This window comes from Coenobita brevimanus, chromosome 50 (assembly GCF_032717465.1).
Source record: "Coenobita brevimanus isolate Jiangsu-jjx chromosome 50, ASM3271746v2, whole genome shotgun sequence".
In the NCBI taxonomy this organism is placed as follows: domain Eukaryota; kingdom Metazoa; phylum Arthropoda; class Malacostraca; order Decapoda; family Coenobitidae; genus Coenobita; species Coenobita brevimanus.
Genome location: NC_137003.1, coordinates 38,183,950 through 38,202,257, shown reverse-complemented (window position 1 = coordinate 38,202,257; position 18,308 = coordinate 38,183,950). Strand labels below are relative to the sequence as shown.

The 18,308-nt window shown below is 42.7% G+C and overlaps 2 protein-coding genes across 15 annotated transcripts in view; one reads left to right on the top strand and one right to left on the bottom strand.

Moving 5' to 3' along the window:
- LOC145399810 (protein lap4-like) overlaps positions 1 to 15,473 on the bottom strand; it is a 1,200,472-nt gene extending 1,184,999 nt beyond the window's left edge. For all 8 annotated transcript variants that reach the window (XM_080272363.1, XM_080272366.1, XM_080272368.1 and 5 more), the window contains exon 1: positions 15,230 to 15,473. In XM_080272363.1, coding sequence (XP_080128489.1) covers positions 15,230 to 15,391 — 162 coding nt within the window. In that variant the 5' untranslated portion in view covers positions 15,392 to 15,473. The remainder of the gene's footprint in view (positions 1 to 15,229) is intronic.
- Positions 15,474 to 16,243: 770 nt separating this feature from the next.
- The window catches only part of LOC145399809 (uncharacterized), a 74,881-nt gene continuing 72,816 nt past the window's right edge, over positions 16,244 to 18,308 (top strand). For 6 of the 7 annotated variants that reach the window (XR_013897337.1, XR_013897336.1, XR_013897338.1 and 3 more), the window contains exon 1: positions 16,244 to 16,341. Coding sequence is in view for 1 of the 7 variants with exons in the window: in XM_080272359.1 (XP_080128485.1) it covers positions 16,314 to 16,341 (28 nt within the window). In the remaining 6 variants the exon portion in view is untranslated. The remainder of the gene's footprint in view (positions 16,342 to 18,308) is intronic. The other variant, XM_080272359.1, reaches the window with a different exon arrangement.

Here is an 18,308-nt window from a genome sequence, read left to right as displayed (position 1 = left end):
CTGTGAATGAATAAGTGATGACGCAGCCCTGAGGGGATATTCTCCTGCATTTGGTCTGATCAGCTAGTCAGGTCAGGTACGGGTAAGGGGATGGGTCTGTTATGATGTGGCAGGGGTAAACCAGTTCTGCTGTTGGGCCCTGCTGCGGATGTCACTGATTGCATTGCGCAGTTGACCCTTGTGCGGTGTGGTGCGGTGAGGATCTGTCCGTTCTCCCCTTGGGGCTAAGATGCGAATGAATGTGTCTGAATGGATGAGTAATTGGGGAGTGAGTCGTACTGTCTCGGCTACCTCCCTTTCCTTGGGGGAAGCAGCCTAGGTATATACAGTAGATAGATAGATAGAATATGACAAAACAAAATAAGTTTCAAAGCAAGCCTGAGGACAGTAAATCACCCATGGGGATGAGGGTGGGTTCATGAAATGTGGGAAGTTTGAGGGGAAGAGCAGGGGAAGTCGTTGCGGCATTCAGTAGGAGGTGGGTGGATGTCGCATGTTTGCAGGAAGTCTGGTACAGGGGTGGATCAGCCAGAAAGATTGTTGGGAAGAACTGTTGCTATAAGTTGTTTTGGCAGGGGGGGACTGACGGATATGGAGGTGTTGGTGTGATGGTTGCGGAGAAATGGGTGGAATATGTTATGAATGTTTTGAGAGTAAGCGATAGGATATTGGTAGTGAAAATTCTGTTGGGTAGAAATGTAGCTGTGATTATATCGGCATATGCACCACAGGCAGGATTGGATGAAGCAGAGAAAGATAGATTTTGGGATGATTTAATACATGTAGTGGGTGGTATGTGGGATGATGAGATACCGGTAGTGATTTTGGGAGGGGACTTAAATGGTCATGTAGGTGAAGCAGCACAAGGTTATGAAGGACTGCATGGGGGATGTGTGTATGGTCTAAGGAATGCAGAAGGGGAAAGGTTACTCGAGTTTGGGGAGGCAACGGACATAATTGTGTGCAACACATATTTTAGGAAAAGAGAGAGTAGGTTAATTACGTATGAGTCTGGGGGAAATAGCAGTCAGATAGATTATTTTCTGGTCAGGAGGGCTGATAGGAGGTTAGTGAGGGATGTTAAAGTTATAGGAAGTGAGGAGTGTGTGCAGAGGCACAAACTATTGATTTGTGATATGGTGCTTAAAGAATGAAAATGAGGAGTTATGTACCTAGAAGGAAAATATGGAAGCTGAAAAACCAAGTAGTAAGGGATGCCTTCTATAGCGAGTTGAGGAGAGTGGTGGCCGAACAGGGAGCTGTAGACAGAGGCGTTAATGAACTGTACAGAGCCCTCAAGAACAATTTCTTAAGAGTTACTGATGTAACATGCGGTTGGACAAGAGGACCACCAAGACATAAAGTAACTTGGTGGTGGGATGAGGGTGTAGAAGCTGCAGTTAAGGAGAAAAGAAGGCTTTTCCGGGAATGGAAAAAGGGAGGTAGCAAAGAGGAATATTTGGCTGCCAAGCGTAGGGCTAGAAGAGAGGTATACAGGGCAAAGTCTGAGTCACAAAGACTATTACTTGATAACCTAAATCATGGGGAAAGGAAAAATATGATATTTAGGGTGGCAGGTCAAGTGAAGAGGGATAATCGGGCTATTATAGGTGAGCAGTGTGAGAAGAATGATGAAGGAAGGGTAGTGGTGAACAGTGAGCATATTAAAGATGCATGGAGACAGCATTATAACAGGTTGTTGAATGAGGAGTTTGACTGGGACAGGGAAGGTTTGGAGCCAGCAGATCCAGTGTCTGGCCCTTGGCCTTTGATTGATACTGCTACTGTGAGTGAGGCAATAGGCAGGATGAGGGTGGGGAGGGCAGCAGGTGTGTCTGGGTTGACTGCCGAAATGCTGAAGGCCTCAGGCGATATAGAGGTGAGTTTAGTCAGTGACCTGATAAATAGGATTATTTATGAGTGTATTGTCCCAGATGATTGGTTGGAGTGTAATTGTAAATGTGTATAAAGGGAAGGATGATGCCCTGGAAAGAGGAAATTATAGAGGTATAAAACTTTTAGATCAGATAATGAAGGTAATGGAGAGAGTTTTAGAAGGTATGATTAGAGAAAGAGTGAATATTCATGAGATGCAGTTTGGGTTTATGCCAGGTAGGGGGACCACTGATGCTATATTCATTGTTCGACAGCTTCAGGAAAAATATATTGGTAGGAGAAGGGATCTTTATTTTGTTTTTGTTGATTTGGAAAAGGCCTTTGACAGAGTCCCTAGAGAGGTGGTGAAGTGGGCAATGAGAAAGCTTGGCTTGGAGGAGTGGCTGGTTAGGGTGGTTATGGCTATGTACAGTAGAAGTCCGAATTTTCGGCATCTATGGGACCAGGCAAGTGCCGAAATATCAAAATTGCCGAATTATCAAAAACCCTACCCACTCAGTACCTTATTTGTTTCGGTGAACACTATCATCATTACTCATATCATTACAAATGTGTTTGGAGAGAGTACTGTATACTGTTTGATACTGTACAATACTGTAATGAATACAGTACTATACATGAATATGAAAAATAAAGAAATTAGTGAACATACTGTACTGTATATAAATGTAATGGTACAGTAGGCCTACAAGTTCACATGCACTTACCTAAACTTATAGTAGGTTCCTTATTTACATATGTACAATAGAAGGGGTTGATTGGAGTCTGCTACTGCTGGAAGAAGTCCACATCTTATGTGTACGCTTCTTGCTAACACCAGTTAACTTTCCACACGTGGAGGCCATTTTCAAAGCACGCAGATGTTTATACTGTTCACAACACACGGCTGGTCCACTCAGGTGTTACAAAGCTCCTGTCTGATGTTACGGTGCTTACAGCACACTCGAATAGTAATTTCAGAGGTATTTCGGTACGAAGTTCACAAAGCACACAGAAGAATCAAGAGAAGTCGGCAGCAGCACGGCAACAACTCGGAAGAATGGCGGAAGAATGGCGAAACAGATTCTCTTTCCCATGCTAGACTCACTACATGTTTGTCCTCTCTTTATGCTATAGGAGAAAGAGCTAACCTCTGAGCTTCATGGCAGTGGTAGACTCGTTCCATCACTTTCACTATCTCACTCACTAAGGCGGGTAAAGGAGGGTAGCTAGCTGGCGAGCCTCATGGAGAATTTCAAGACTGACGAAAAAAATCGTAGAATCTGCCGAACGATCGGAGATTTTCGTAAATGGGACTATTTCTCAAAACTGCCGAAATGTCAGATTTGCCGGGGAATTGGATGCCGAAATATTGGACTTTTACTGTATGTGGGTGCTCACACCCAGGTAAGAGTGAATGGAGATTAGAGTGATGAGTTTTCCGTGAATGTTGGTGTGCATCAGGGGTCAGTCTTGAGTCCCATGTTGTTTATCATGCTACTTGAAGCCCTTTCACGTGAGTTTAGAAACGGACTCCCGTGGGAGTTGTTGTATGCTGATGATTTGGTGTTGATTGCAGAGAACGAAAGGGAGGCGGAGGAAAGGTTTAGGAAGTGGAGAGATGGTATGGGGCACAAGGGTTTAAGGGTAAATGCAGATAAAACAAAAGTGATGATATCTAGGGTTGTTGGCGGTACTGTCAAAGACTAGGGAGAGTGGCCATGTGCAGTTTGCCACAAGGGCGTGGGAAGTAATTCCATCTTGTGCAGTGTGTGTGATAAATGGGTGCATAAGAGATGTAGTGGTATCAGAGGCAGACTGCGAGATAATGCTGATTTTATGTGTACGGCGTGGCGGGGTGAGCAGGTGGAGATTGTCAGACGTGAAAGGATTGACCTTGCTGGTGAATCTCTTGAGTGTGTGGAAGAGTTTTGTTATTTGGGAGACATGTTGTGTGCTGGAGGTGGGGCTGGAGCTAGCTCTGTGGCTAGGGTGAGAAGTGGTTGGAAGAAGTTCAGGGAGCTCTTGCCTCTCTTGACATTGAGAGGACTCTCCCTACATGCTAAGGGGTCTTTGTATGCAGCATGTGTTAGGAGTGTAATGCTGTATGGTAGTGAGACCTGGGCAGTGAAGGAGGAAGATATTCGCCGGCTCAGACGTACAGAAATGACAATGATTAGGTGGATCTGCAGTGCGTTCCTGCGTCCAAGGCCTGGAGGGGCTGGGTTTACGATGGAAGAGTTGAGAGGTAGGATGGGACTGGAGTGTATTGGTGTTGTGATGAGGAGAGGTAGATTGAGATGGTTTGGACATGTGGAGAGGATGGGGGATGATAACTGGGTGGGGAAGGTGAGAAGTGTTAATATTGGGGGTGGGGTTATGAGGGGTAGACCAAGAAAGACATGGGATGAGGTCATTAAGTATGACCTCAGGGTTAAGGGACTGAACAGGGAGGCTGCAATGGATCGTGCAGCATGGACAGCCGCCATTAAGTGACCAAGGCCAACACATGCTAGCATGTTGGAGTCTTTAAAAACGAAAACGAAAATGAACGAAAACGAATAAAAACAAAATAAAGAAATGAAAGCACAAGTTTATGTCACTCATAAAAGAAAGAAAATTCCCAAGGGTGACGCACATCTCCCCCCAGGAGAGAGAGAGAGAGAGAGGCATCGCGGGTATGGAAAACGTGGGAACACTGTACAGAGGTTCATGCCCCACCCAAACCGCCATTTAAGAATGGTACCACCATAGCCTACATAGCATGAAAATAATCAACATGCTGTTAATTATAAGGAGGGTGATTAATATTCCACTTGTATATATAATTAGTTAAGAATAAATGCTTGCTTTACAAATTTGGTAATGAAAAGTTAAATTTGGTAATGAAAATTGAGGAGTTTGGTAATGTGGCCGAGTTTCAATCTGGCAACCCTGCTCCTCCCTCACCACCAGTTACCGCCTAACTGTCATCACGAGTGGATGCTTATCTCAGTGGATGCTGCAAGTGCTCGTTTTTGTGAATAAACAGTGAATAAACTGCAATACCTCGCCACCTGACCACACAGGAATTTACAGTGTTGTGCAGTGTTAAGAAATTAGAATTTAGAATGCAAAAGATTAACCCGCCGCATGCCAGTGCCGTTTTAAAACGGTCTGACATAATGCCGCGGCCAGTGCCAGTGCCGTTTTAAAACGGTCTAAAATAAAAAACTTCACTGTGACCGCATTTTTCAAGATTTGTGAGTAAAAATTGGCAGGCATGTAAGATAACTGTTCCTCTACCATCCCCCAGGCTGTCAAGGTCATACACTCACTCGCTTCCCCCCTCACGCTCGCTCTGCCTCACTCTGCCTGTGTGCCTCACCCAGTGCTGTACATAGTGAAGGCATTTTGTAAATATTATCATGTAAGTGTAAGCTGTAGATATTTTCTTGTAAGTGTAAGGATTATATAGTGAAGTCAAGTTGTAAATACCTTCTTGTAATTGCCAGGACTGTACGTAATGAAGTTAGGTTGTACCTATCTTCAAGTAAGCGTAAGATACCGTATGATGGGGGAATTGTGATATTTTTTGACAACTGCTAAAAAATATTCATTATAAATTTATTTTCATTTTCAGGCCAAAATGTGTGGTAATCATTTTTCTTTGTTACCAAATTTTGCATGTTTTCAGGTATTTAAAATTCTTCCACATTCAGAGTAGAGTGCTCACAGGAAGAAAGTGTTGAAATAAAAATTTTAGCTGCTGACGAGTACTGGAAACAAGATTGGGTGCCAGTCAGAGTCCACGTGGGGGATCATCTTTATTTTCTCACCAGGAACTGCAAATATCACAAGGTAAATGTGTTTCTGAATTTCAATGTAATCCATCAGCAACTTTTTTTTTAAATAATATAAGTTGACGGTTGGGGTAATTGTGACATCATGGCTATTTTAAATGTAAACTTGTTATTGGAGCAATGTTAGTAATAATATGCAGACACTTTCTTCATAACTCATGAGTATTGTATAAATCTTTGACAAAACCATGCCAAGAACCTATACTTCAGTAAGAGGAGCCCAGAGGCTGCTATACACAGAGGGGACAGTGGCCAAGGCATCGCACGGAATGCCTATAAGCGAGCCGCAACAAATTACAAGTTACCATACAGTTCTTTTGCATGCTAGAATCAGTGGGCGTTCATTGGAGCATGGCAAAGCTGGCAGAAAAACAGACTTAAATGTTTCTGAGGAACTTGTCATTACTCAGAACATTGTAGCTTCAGCCGACTACGGATATGCGTTCGATTTGCTAGAGCTACGCCATTTTGTCAAGGCCTACATCAAGAAAAGTGGAACTGAAGTGCCACAGTTTGTCAATGGTATGCCACTGATTATCATGGCCAAACTCATTTTTAAAACCCAATTTGCTGGCCTGTTGATGCATTAAAAGCTCAGGAATCAGTAAAGGTACTTTTTATTTACAACTGCCATTTTAGTTTAAGAACAAAAGTTGGTTTTCTCACTGGATTCAGCTTGAATCAACCCAATTTACCTCTAAATCAGTTAAGGTTAAGTTTTATTTACACATGCCAATTTTTTATAGGGAAAAATAAGAGATTTTTGATAAGTATCACATAATTGTAGTAGCTTTATCCACTTGAGTTGTGCAAACTAGCTCTACTTTATATAGATTTTACAGCATACACCAGGAAGGCTGATTGTTACTCTTCATTTTGAACCAATAAAGGGTTTGAAAACAAAATCTTGGTATAAGGCACCTTCAGTTTTGTTAAAAAATGTGTCACTATTTCCCCATTGTACGGTAATGCATTCACAGTGAGAAAGACACGCAAATTGTGATAGATGCTGAAGTAATAAGTGATCAGAAAAGTGTACTGAACATTGCTATACCTTCCCAGCATAAATATCTGAGTAGACCTTACATAGAAAACGGCTTTCTCTCACGTACGTGGTGAGCGTGAGAGAGCGCCTATACCTGTACACGAATATACAGGTCTAAATAAAACTCATTTCCGAGCCTTGGGGAGCATTTTAATGGTGAAACTCGTTGTTCCACGCCAAAATCTATCATTTTAGCCAAAAAAAACAAACAAACAAACAAATAAAAGTCAAAAAATAGCCAGCAGTGGGGTGACTCAGAGGGCTAAAAATAGCCAGCACGAGACGGGTTAACTATGGAGTGCAAACTGGCGGTTGAATATGACGTGGTGCAATTACGAGCAAAATGTGGAGTGTTAAACAATCATAACTCTCAGTGCAAAGAAGTACCGGTACTGTAAGTGCAGCACAACACTGGATTACTGTACAAGCTTCAAGAGCATTTTCACCACCGCCAAAGCCTTAGAGAAGGCGGCCACAGATGTGCTGTAAGTACCCCGTACACTGCTGTTTTCCATAACCACTTCTAATTCCTCATTCTTAGGTTCCTTTTCATTTATTTCATTCTTTATTTCCATTACTGATGTGAACAGGGTCTTAAATAGGTTTAAGTAGGTGCTATGTATGTCAGGTTGGGAGTTATTTAGGTGGCTTTCAAAGACGGGCTGGGTTAGGGTCCTTAAGTACAAGTTCAGGAGGCTGGGGCCCACTATCCGGACGGGACCACTTTCCTGACATGCCTTTGGCTCTATTACGTCGGATAGTGGAGGGATTACTGTATCGATTTACAATACAGATACATTTTTTTTGTACTCAAATATTTATATATGCAAAATAGAAGCCTGTCAAGGCATGCTGACAATCTGAAAGGGAAATATCTGCTAACACTGGTGCATTTTAGCTCTGAAACCCTGCTAATTTTTTAATTAAGTTATATTAAATACATTTTTTTTTTAACCCGATTTCAGATAATTAGGTGTGTATGAGCCACTGTGGCAAAAAAAATTAAAATATTTTCCAGTGAAAAGTGCCAATTCGGTATTTAGTCGCATCATGTCGGGTGAGCCAAGTGAGTAGGAATGGATCTCGTTGACTTTGTCTGTAAGAAAATCTGTATATTTTTATTACTTATGAATTTTATTGTGTCCAAGCCTTCCTGAAATTTAACTGTTATGCAATAAACTGTTTATAGCGGCATTTGAGAAAGGTAAGTGGCAAACTGGGATATTGCCATGAGTTAGGAATTGGTGGGGGTGAAGCGGGTTGATGGCCAAGATGCATTTTATGTGTGAAATTATCTTCCCGTGTGTGTTACAAATGGCCTTTATCGAGTCAAAACCTTGCTAAAATTATAATGTGTTGTGCAACAGACTGCTTATAGTTTTATATAAGAGAATAATGGCCGGACTTTTGTGAGAATTCCGGACTTGTACGGGCATTTGTCTGGCATTTGATAACATTGTCCAGCCTCAGCCCGTGTCCCAGAAATCTGAAATCCGGGAAATAGGGGTCCGCCAAATTAAGGATCGAGTGTACCTCCTTCCTTGTTTTCTTTGTCTTATTCTGGTACCGTAGTTTAGTCATTTAGCTAGGAGCTGCCTAGCAAGGGCCAACTGGCCTAATGCAGTCATCCTCTCCTTATACTGTATATTTTCCTGGTGACAGTGATGATTCAACTGAATTCAGTTTAGCAGAGAATGTTCCAACTACTGAGATCTAATATACCGGTAGCCTCTATTTATTCTTTTCACTTACAGATATCCTCCTTTCTATCTATCTATCTATAGCCCGAAGCCCTAATCCCGCAAAGGGTGGCCGCAGACAAAACGCCTCCAAGTCACTCTGTCACCCACCATTTGACTACCCTCCCCCCAACTCACCCCCCCCCTCCCTCATATACCTCTCAAATCCATCCCTCCACCTCATCCTCGGTCTACCCTTCCCTCTCCCTCCATCCACCTCAACTACATACACTGTCTTAGTCAGTCTTTCATTCTCCATTCTCTCCACATGTCCAAACCACCTCAGTGTATTTCTCCTTATCTTCTCAACCACATCCACATCCACCCCACAACTTTCCTTCACTTCTTCATTCATCAACCTGTCCCTCCATGTCACTCCACATGCTCCTCTCAAGTAACTCATTTCCACTCCTCTCACTCTTGACTTGTTCCCCTCTTGCAAGGTCCACGCCTCGCTTCCATACGTCAGGGTAGGGATCACAATACTATCATGCAGTGACTTCTTAACTTCCATACTCACCTCCATATTTCTCATCACTGCTTTCAGTGAACTCACAGCCTTCCTTCTCTGCTGTACCCTTTCGCTCACTTCATCCCCCAAAGTTCCATCCTTACTCATCACACTACCCATGTACTCTCACATTCTCCATATCCTCACCATCCAACCTCACTGTACATTCTGTGACTTCATTCCTCTCAAACACCATAACATTACTTTTGTTTACATTAACTTTCAGCTTCCTCCTCCTACACACTGTCCCGAATTCATTCACCAAACCTTGCAACTCCCATTCATCTTCACACAACAGTACTGTATCATCAGCAAACAGCAACACCGGAATCTTCCAAATCTCACCCTCATTCATTAGAGCCAACCCCACATCCACTGCCCTACCTTGCACCTCCTTCACAACCCCATCCATGTATATATTAAATAGCCATGGAGACATCACACAACTCTGTTTCAGTCCCACGTTGAGATCAAAGAACTCACTCAGCTCACCATCCACTCGCACTGTAGCCCTAGCTCGTTCGTACATACTCTTCACAGCATTCAACAATATCCCCTCCACCCCATATATTCTTAATACCTTCCACATACCTTGCCTATCTATTCTGTCATAAGCTTTCTCCAAGTCCATGAAGGCAGCATACACTTTCTTTCCCTTCCCTAGATACTTCTCCACTAAACATCTTAGAACAAATATCTGATCTACACCCCTTTTTCCCTTCCTAAATCCCCCTTGTTCTTCACCAACTAGCTCCTCTGTCATATGCCTAAACCTATCAATGAGTATTCTACCATATATTTTACCAGTCACACTAAAGGCCCTATCACACGGCACTTCATACAAGGTTTGCCAAGCATACGATGGTAAATTGGAACGGAAACGTGGTAAAATTGCCAACGATACTACGGGCATTTGGAACCCATCTGGATGGATTCCTGCCGAGGATACGACGGGCAAAACAGTGTGACCAAAACCCAGGCTACTCAACAGAGAATATATCATACTACATTATTAAACATTTAGCCTAACACTGATTACCGGTACTTATTAACATCTTATAATAAATATCAATCGTTTTGAAGGCCTTATAAAGAGTTAATATTTCCTACACCGAGGAAACTGTGATGTCGATAAAATATCACGTGTTTACAACTGAAGACTCCACTGCAGGTAGAGTAGACGAACCAGTCGCCACCTGAAAACACCACCACAACAACAATGTACTGATGGCTTTATCATCGATTTCCTGGACAAGGGCAGCTGAATTCGCCCTTATAGAGAAATTGAGTCAGTTCCACGTGTGTACCAGTTTGTAAACAAAAGTTGCTTCTCCTTATTCTTAACCGAATCAGCGACAGCGGTCACTTTCCACTGTCGCGAGACAGAGCTCTGGCAACAGTATTTGAAACATGTCCTTTGCCAAGGATACGAGGAACATGTGTGATAGTGTCCAAGTTTTGTTCCACTTAAATCTTCCTCGGCCGTTCCTGGTACGAGGTACTGTGTGATAGGGCCTTAAGAAGGCAAATACCCCTATGGTTACCACATACTTCTCTCTCCCCTTTTTCTTTGTATAAAGGAACAATTATACCTGATTTCCAGTCCTCTGGAACCCTTCCCTCTTCCCAAGCCAATCTACACAACTTCCATATCCACTCCACAACAATCTCACTCCCATACCTCAGCATTTCACCACACACTCAATAAATTCCTGGGGCCTTTCCCATCTTGATCTTCTTCATTGCTTCCACTACTTCCGCCCTACTGATCTCTTCCTCCCTCCTCTCATCTCTTCTTCTCCCAGCCATTCCCCAGCCACATATACTCGCATTGCTCTCATTCTCTTCATTCAACAAATCCTCAAAGTGCTCCTTCCATCTCCTCAATTTCTCTCTCTTCTCCACAAACAATCTATTATTCCTATCTTTCACTCCCCTACTATATCCGCTTTCACACTGCCTTACTTTCTTTACCTCCTTCCAAAACAAGTTCTTACTCTCCCTCCATTTCACACTCAGATTCCTCCCAAACTCTTCATCCACTTTCTTCTTACTCTCCTTCACCAGTCTCTTCACCTCCCTTCTCCTGCTCACATATACCTCTCTCTTCTCTCTCTCATCTTCTCCCCTACCTCTACTCGCTAACCATTCACTATATGCCTTCTTCTTTTGTTCCACAGATCGTTTCACCTCATCATTCCACCATGCTGTCCCTTGCATCGCCTCCTCACTCCACAAACCACCTCACACGCTGTGCCTATCTCTTCCGTGAATCTTCCACCCCTTCCATCTGCTCTAGCTCATACCTTCCCAATCTTTTTTCCACTATACTCTTAAACTCTGCCATTTTCTCACTATCTTGCAAATTCTCCACTCTTCTCACAGGAGCTGTTTCCTCCTGTCTTCCCCTTCGTCTCCTTAACCATTTTCTTTGCAGCCGTATCTTGGCCATCACTAAGTGATGGTCTGAGACTCCATTCCCCCACCCTTTCCACACTCTTGCATCCAACACATGTCTTCTCATTCACTCATCCACACACATGTAGTCTATCACTGCCTTTCGTTCAACAAGTTCACCATCCATCCTCCTCATTACTCTCCATGTATACCGGTGGATCATCTTATGCCGAAAGTAGGTGTTGGCTATTGTCAACCCCTTACCAGCACAGATGTCCACCAAAGCACTACCATTCCCATCTACTTCAGCTGGCACACCCCACTGACCAACCACTCCATCCACTAGTACCGTACATTCCCAACTTTGCCATTCATGTCTCCAATCAAAAGCACTCTCTCGCTCCTCTCAAATTTGTCCATACATGCTTCTACTCTCGCCCAAAACTCATCTTTCACTCTTGCCACTTGGTCCTCTGTCGGAGCATACACACATACAATCGCCCATGCTTGTATACCTACTTTCATCCTCACCCATACAATCCTTGCACCCACTGTTCCATACTCTCTTATATTCTCCTTCCACTTCTTGCTTATCATCAGACATACTCCCTCTCATTCTCATTAACTCCCGCACATATACCTAAACCATATTCCCATCTCTCACCCTTTCACCTTTCCATTTAGTTTCAGTCAATCCACATATATCCACTTTTGCATACTTAAGCACCTGAAGAATCTCTCTCTCTTTCACTTCATCATTCACTCCTCTCACATTCCATGTTCCCACCCTCAGAATGTCCTTTGTCCGTTCCTTAGTTGTCAATGTATGGTCCATCCTGGTCCGAGGCGCTTTATTCGCTTGTTTAGTTAGTTCTTTTTAGGGGGTGGGGCACTAACCCACCACCAACCCTTTTAGTTGCCTCGTACAACAAGCAGGGATACTGGGGGAGTATTCTTGAAACGCCGCTACCCCCAGGGGTAGCTTATATTTTCTTTATTAAATACAGCTACCTTACCATACAATGGGGTAATACAGTATCTAATATTGATTAAATAAAGCAAGTATTCTTAATTCATAAATTGCCATCACTACAAATTAAATATCTCTTTGGTAAGAAGGGCATATTGAGCTATAAAGAAATTACATACCCAGTACCAGTACTATATTTTAAAGTGTGCTCCAAAACTTTCCTCATGAAACTGAAATTAATTCTGGGAAATATTTGAAAACTCCTGCCAATATTACCCCATGAATGGAGTGATATCAGTAGCCATGCTCTTTTTTTTTGGTCATAAAATGGAGTACAGCAATGTATTAAAGTTTTTCTTATGTAAAATCTTCATTGACATTCCAGCAAAACACAAGAAATCAATTACTGCATACTATCTCTGACATAAATAATGCCCTGAACTTGTTTTAAAAAATGGGAAACTGGTCCCAGCTCATTTAGAAAACTTCAGATGCTTTTCATTATACAAGAACATGGAAAAACAAAGGATGCAAGTGATCCTCAAGCATAGAAAAGATTATACTGTTGAGTCTTGTATTACCCTAAATTACATACGGTACTACTATTAATTTGTAAACACAAGCTATAAGTAATACACTAGTCAGAAATTTCACAGTTTCAGTATTTTACATCATCCTTTTCCTTCAAAACTAAATACCGTACTTTCCCTAACCATCATCAGCACATGCACTGGCAGCAGTGTAATCACTTAGCCTTGTTTTTTAATCCATTTATTCACCCAATCATCAGTGACCCAAAATCATTCTTACTTCTTCAACAACACTTTCCCTGTCTTACCAAAAGAATACATCCCCAGTTTTCTCACCATAGCTACAGTTTTTTATCAGTAGGGTAGTGGTCTTCAAAATTTGTCTCCTTAAACGTAAGATGACCCTTCTTGCAATTTGTCTCTTTAATTTATACATATTTCACCCTGTGACTACTTGTCATCTTCCTCATCAATCATCTGAATCTGTCCACTGTAGTGCATTCGCCTCTGCCACTTAGGCTAATGTTAGTTGAATACCTGGTACTGTCAGCACACAGTCCTAATCCCCTTCCTTTAATTCCAAACCTTTAGTCACCATGATCTTCACTCTCTCTCATCTGTGTTTTATCCTCTGTGTTACTACAGTGGTTTCACTTCCGTCTTCTTGGCTTTGGACCTCAGAGACTGCTATAGAAATATGTGATTCTTCATCTGACTCTTGTGTTAGCTAGTTCAATGATTGCCAGATCATCTTCGCTATCACTCTGTCTTCTCCATATGCCTAAGCAAGTTTACAAATTAGTAATAATCGCTCGAGCATTTCATTTTGCTGCCACTGACAGAAATCCATTACTTAAACTGATGCCATTATTACCCCACCAGGTATGTCAAAATTACGCCACCATGGAACTAGGATAATACGTACCGGGTATATATATTCCGGTACATATATAGCCTATTACAAGATACCTGCTGTTTATGGGCAAGAGGTACCTTAAAGAATTCATAGTATGCAGGAGGTTTTCAGGTTTGATCCATGTGGGCTGTCTGGGTGCCACACACTTATTTCCCATTACATTTCTGTCTTTGAATGTCTCATATTTTGTTAGCCAACAGTCAGCAACATAAAGAATTCAACATTTGTTGCAAACTAAAGAACACGGTCATTATTAAGAAAAAAAATTGGAAGTATTCTTGCTTCTACTGAATTTAAAAATCAAGTTGCTGATATTACCCCACTGATACGATAATACCCCATCGTATCATATATACAGTACTGTAGTGTACTGGTATCAGTGGCTGAATGCAAGTTACACTGAAATATTTGGCCTGATGAATTATCTTCAGATAACATAGGCTGCATTCACTAATCCAAACTTGCCGGATACCCAGCGAAGACAGTAAGCCATAAGGTTCATTTTATGTGTACTGTGGAGGAAATAGTGATGATGCATTATGATTCTCTTCAGTATAACCTACCCAGTACTCTTAGCTTTGGTACCAGGACATAAGTTTTGATCTATACTGTGAAAACAGCAGTAATTTATACCATGTTACTCTCCCTCAAGTCTGGCCAAGTAGACCCATCGACCACAAGCAACTAGCTGCCTTCAAATATTGATATATATATTCCCCAACTTCTATCTATTGCCAGACGCCTCAATCCCGAACGGGATTGAGGCGTCTGGCAATAGATAGAAGTTGGGGTAAAAAAAAAAAAAAAAAAATCCATAGTCCTTTCATAAATGTAACTGACACTCCATGTAACCCCTGTTTTGTGGGGTTTAGATATTCAAGCAGACACAAACTGCAAAAATAAACAAATATGCATTGCAACCAGTTGGACTACCTACCGTACCCTAACAGGCAATTTCTAACCCCCCCAAAACGACAATCGTACTTTCCTTCCCTACTTATATGCACTAGTTTGTAAACCAAAGCAATTGATCATGTACCCCATGTCTCCCTATGCTGCTAACTGTTGGGCCTCGCTCACCCTATGATATCTATCTCAAATTTATTCTTGAAAGGGTCTCTTCTGTCAGCCCATCCCTCGGTCAAACCTAACACCCCGAGTTGTGTGTGTTGGGCCAGAATTCTATGTTTCGAAACCAACCAATAAATGTACTTTAAGTGAAACTGGTGTTGCTGAGGAGATCCCGATTCAAATTTGAACGGGACAGCGGGTGTGGACGGGTGCCGAGGTGGAGGGGCAAGGTGGGGCATGGCAGAGCTGTGATGCTAAGGAGCGCCCATGCCTCACTACACTCAACACCCGTCACACTTTAAACATCTTGGCTCACAGTGAAGAGGCGCTTACCTTCGGTAGGTCGCGGATGTGGTTAGCGTCGAGTAAAACATCCTCCAGACTCCGGGCGTAACGCATTATGTCGTCAGGAACACTACCCAACGAGCAGTGTCGCTTATCCACATATTCCACATGCCTGTTACACCCCTTAAAGATGGGTATACATCGAAACATGGTTGACAATCGTGTTAAGCACCACACATAATCAACATAGCCCCGATGGGCACACAATAACACTGCTCTCCACCCTTAAAAACCGACGCGAGACAAAGGCACAGCCGTACTCCAGAACGCCACTGGACTGACTGAGGCGTGACGTCACCACCGCCGCCCTGCTGCCATCTCGGGACAACTTCGCCAACAACACCCTACACTTTAAATACCCCAAATTTTTACTAGAACCGCTTTAACGTCTGTTTGAATATAACTAGAGTATTTAAAACTCTTGAATCAAAACAATGATACCCAGAAATTCCATTACCAACAAACGAAGGCACATCCATTGTTTATTTACAAACAGGGGTAACCGCGAAATTTGAAATAATAACCAACGCCCTAATGTCATACATTTACTTTGTCTTTTGAAAACTCTTGAGTAACCTGGTATTGCCGCTGCAAATTAAAATCGTCTAAGATTATTCAAACAATATGAGTTCTGAAACAAGCGCTATATCTTCTTCCTTTTTCACGTATGGAATATGAAAGACGTACTTTAACAAATATTCAGTAACTATAATAACCGAGTTACATAACAGTGAAAAAAAAAGAGCGCCTAAAGGTAATCATCACTCATGATCTGTAGGAAAACTAATATACTGTACGTTACTGTCCAGACTAACATAGAAAATATATTTACATAAGTTTACCTTGAAGGTGGTTTTTTATGAACATTAGAAGCGGAACTTGGCTAGTGTGCCAATCGAGAAAAGGGTGTATAAATCTTATTATCTCTATTATATTATGTATAAGGTACTGCTAAAGATCCCCATTTAGTGTCGGTTCTAGAATAGTGCCAGACGAGACGCACAACCGGGAGAAGACGACAGCTGGGAGGAGTTTGGCAAGGTCCACAACAGGATACAGTGGACCGGGAGGGATGGGAAATCGCTCTTTATTCGATGACGGTAAGTGCAGCATTAGGAATGGTGACATTCATTAGATTACATTAGAACCAACAAAAGATGTCGTATTGAGTATCCAAAAAGTATAAACTAGCATTTCCTGAAACATCTAAAAATAGCTCGGGGTGCCAAGTGATGGGCTGGTGCAAAGGGATAGTACAGTTTTTCTGGTGTTGCCTACATCGTAGATAATATTACTGCAACCATGATACTGTATTGGGTTACGCCAAGGAAATTGGTGCATTCATTTTTATTACTTAAATTGTTGTGGTTATATATGTGGATTTTATTGGTGATGAGAGTTTATCCAGACGCTGACTTTGTAAATTAGCTAACCAGACGGAAATCACATTGTACTTTACAGGTATATATAACATACCTACTTGTAAATTGCCGTTATTTGGTAGCAACCGGCCTCAAAATTAATAGATATTGCAGATATACTGCAAAATAGCAGATATTGCAGATATACTGCAAAATAGCAACGTACCTGTTAGCTGTAGGCTTCAGTACTATTGCAGACCAGCATTTCGGCCTTCTTCAGTATCCATCATACAAGTAGTCTCAGTCTTTGTGTAGGTTAGCATATGCCCACCATTTTTATATTAGCCCTCATCCTACTTTATTTTTTTTCATGTATCCCCTTCATTTTCCCTTCTCATATTCATAGACTGCAGTTCTAATAGTCCCTGAGGTTCCATCCCAGCCCTGTGCCTAGTACACCACCAATGTCTATTTAGAATTTCTCAGTGTCTTCACAGGTCCTCCTTCATACAGGGCCCTCCCTTCAGTCCCGACCACTACAGGTGCCACCCCCCCCCAACCCCCAGGTCAACCTCAACCATTACAGGCCCCCTTCCAGTCCCCTTCCCAATATCTGCAGGCCCTCCCACCAGTCTGTACCGGTACCGGTATCTCAATCTCTACAGGCTACCATCCGGTCCCCATCCCAATCTCTTCAGGCTCCCCTCTAGTCCCCATCATATTCTCTACAAATCCCCCTCCAGTCCCTATCCCAGTCTCTGCAGGTGTCCCACCAATCACCATCCCAATCTCTGCAGCTTCCCCTCCAGTCCCCATCCCAATCTCTGCAGGTTCTCAGCCAGTCCCCATCCCAGTCTCTGCAGGTCCCCCTTCAGTCCCCACCCTAGTTTCTCAACAGGTTCCTCTCCAGTCCTCACCCCAATCTCTCGACAGGTTCCTCTCCAGTCCCCATCCCAGTCTCTCTCTACAGGTTCCTTTCCAGTCCCCATCCCAATCTCTGCAGGTCCCTCTCCAGTCCCCACCCCAGTCTCTCAATAGGTTCTTCTCCAGTCCCCACTTCAATCTCTCTACAGGTTCCTCTCCAGTTCCCATCCCAATCTCTCTACAGGTTCCTCTCCAGTCCCCATTTTAGTCTCTACAGGTCCCAATATTTTTGCAGGTCTCCCCAAGTCCTTATCACTAACATTATTCCAGCCTCTTCACAGGACCTCTGTCAGAGTCTTTCTGTGTATCCTGCCAGTCCTCATCTCTCTAAAAATGTCCAAAATCTATGAGCCTCTTCCACTCGTTTAATATTGTCCCAGTCTTGCTACCAGGCCACCCTATATACTTCCTATTAATGAGGTGCAGTCTGTTTGCAGACTACCTCCCACCCACATTCCTCTGATTTTTCAACACTTTCTCTACAGCCCACCCATCCCAATCCCCCTAATAATGTTCAAATCTTTCTGCATCTCCCCAGCCCCATTCTAATAATAATGTTCATTCTCTCTCAGGTCCCTTTCCAATCCCCATCCATTCACTAATGTTCAGTCTCTCTACAGGTTCCCTATTCTAGTCTCGCAATATTCCCCCATCCCAATCCTTACACTAATGTTCCATCTCTCAACAGGTTCCTCATCCCTGCCTCTCTATATCTCCCCATCATCATCCCTATACTAATGTTCCATCTCTCAACAGGTTCCCCATCCCTGCCTCTCTATATT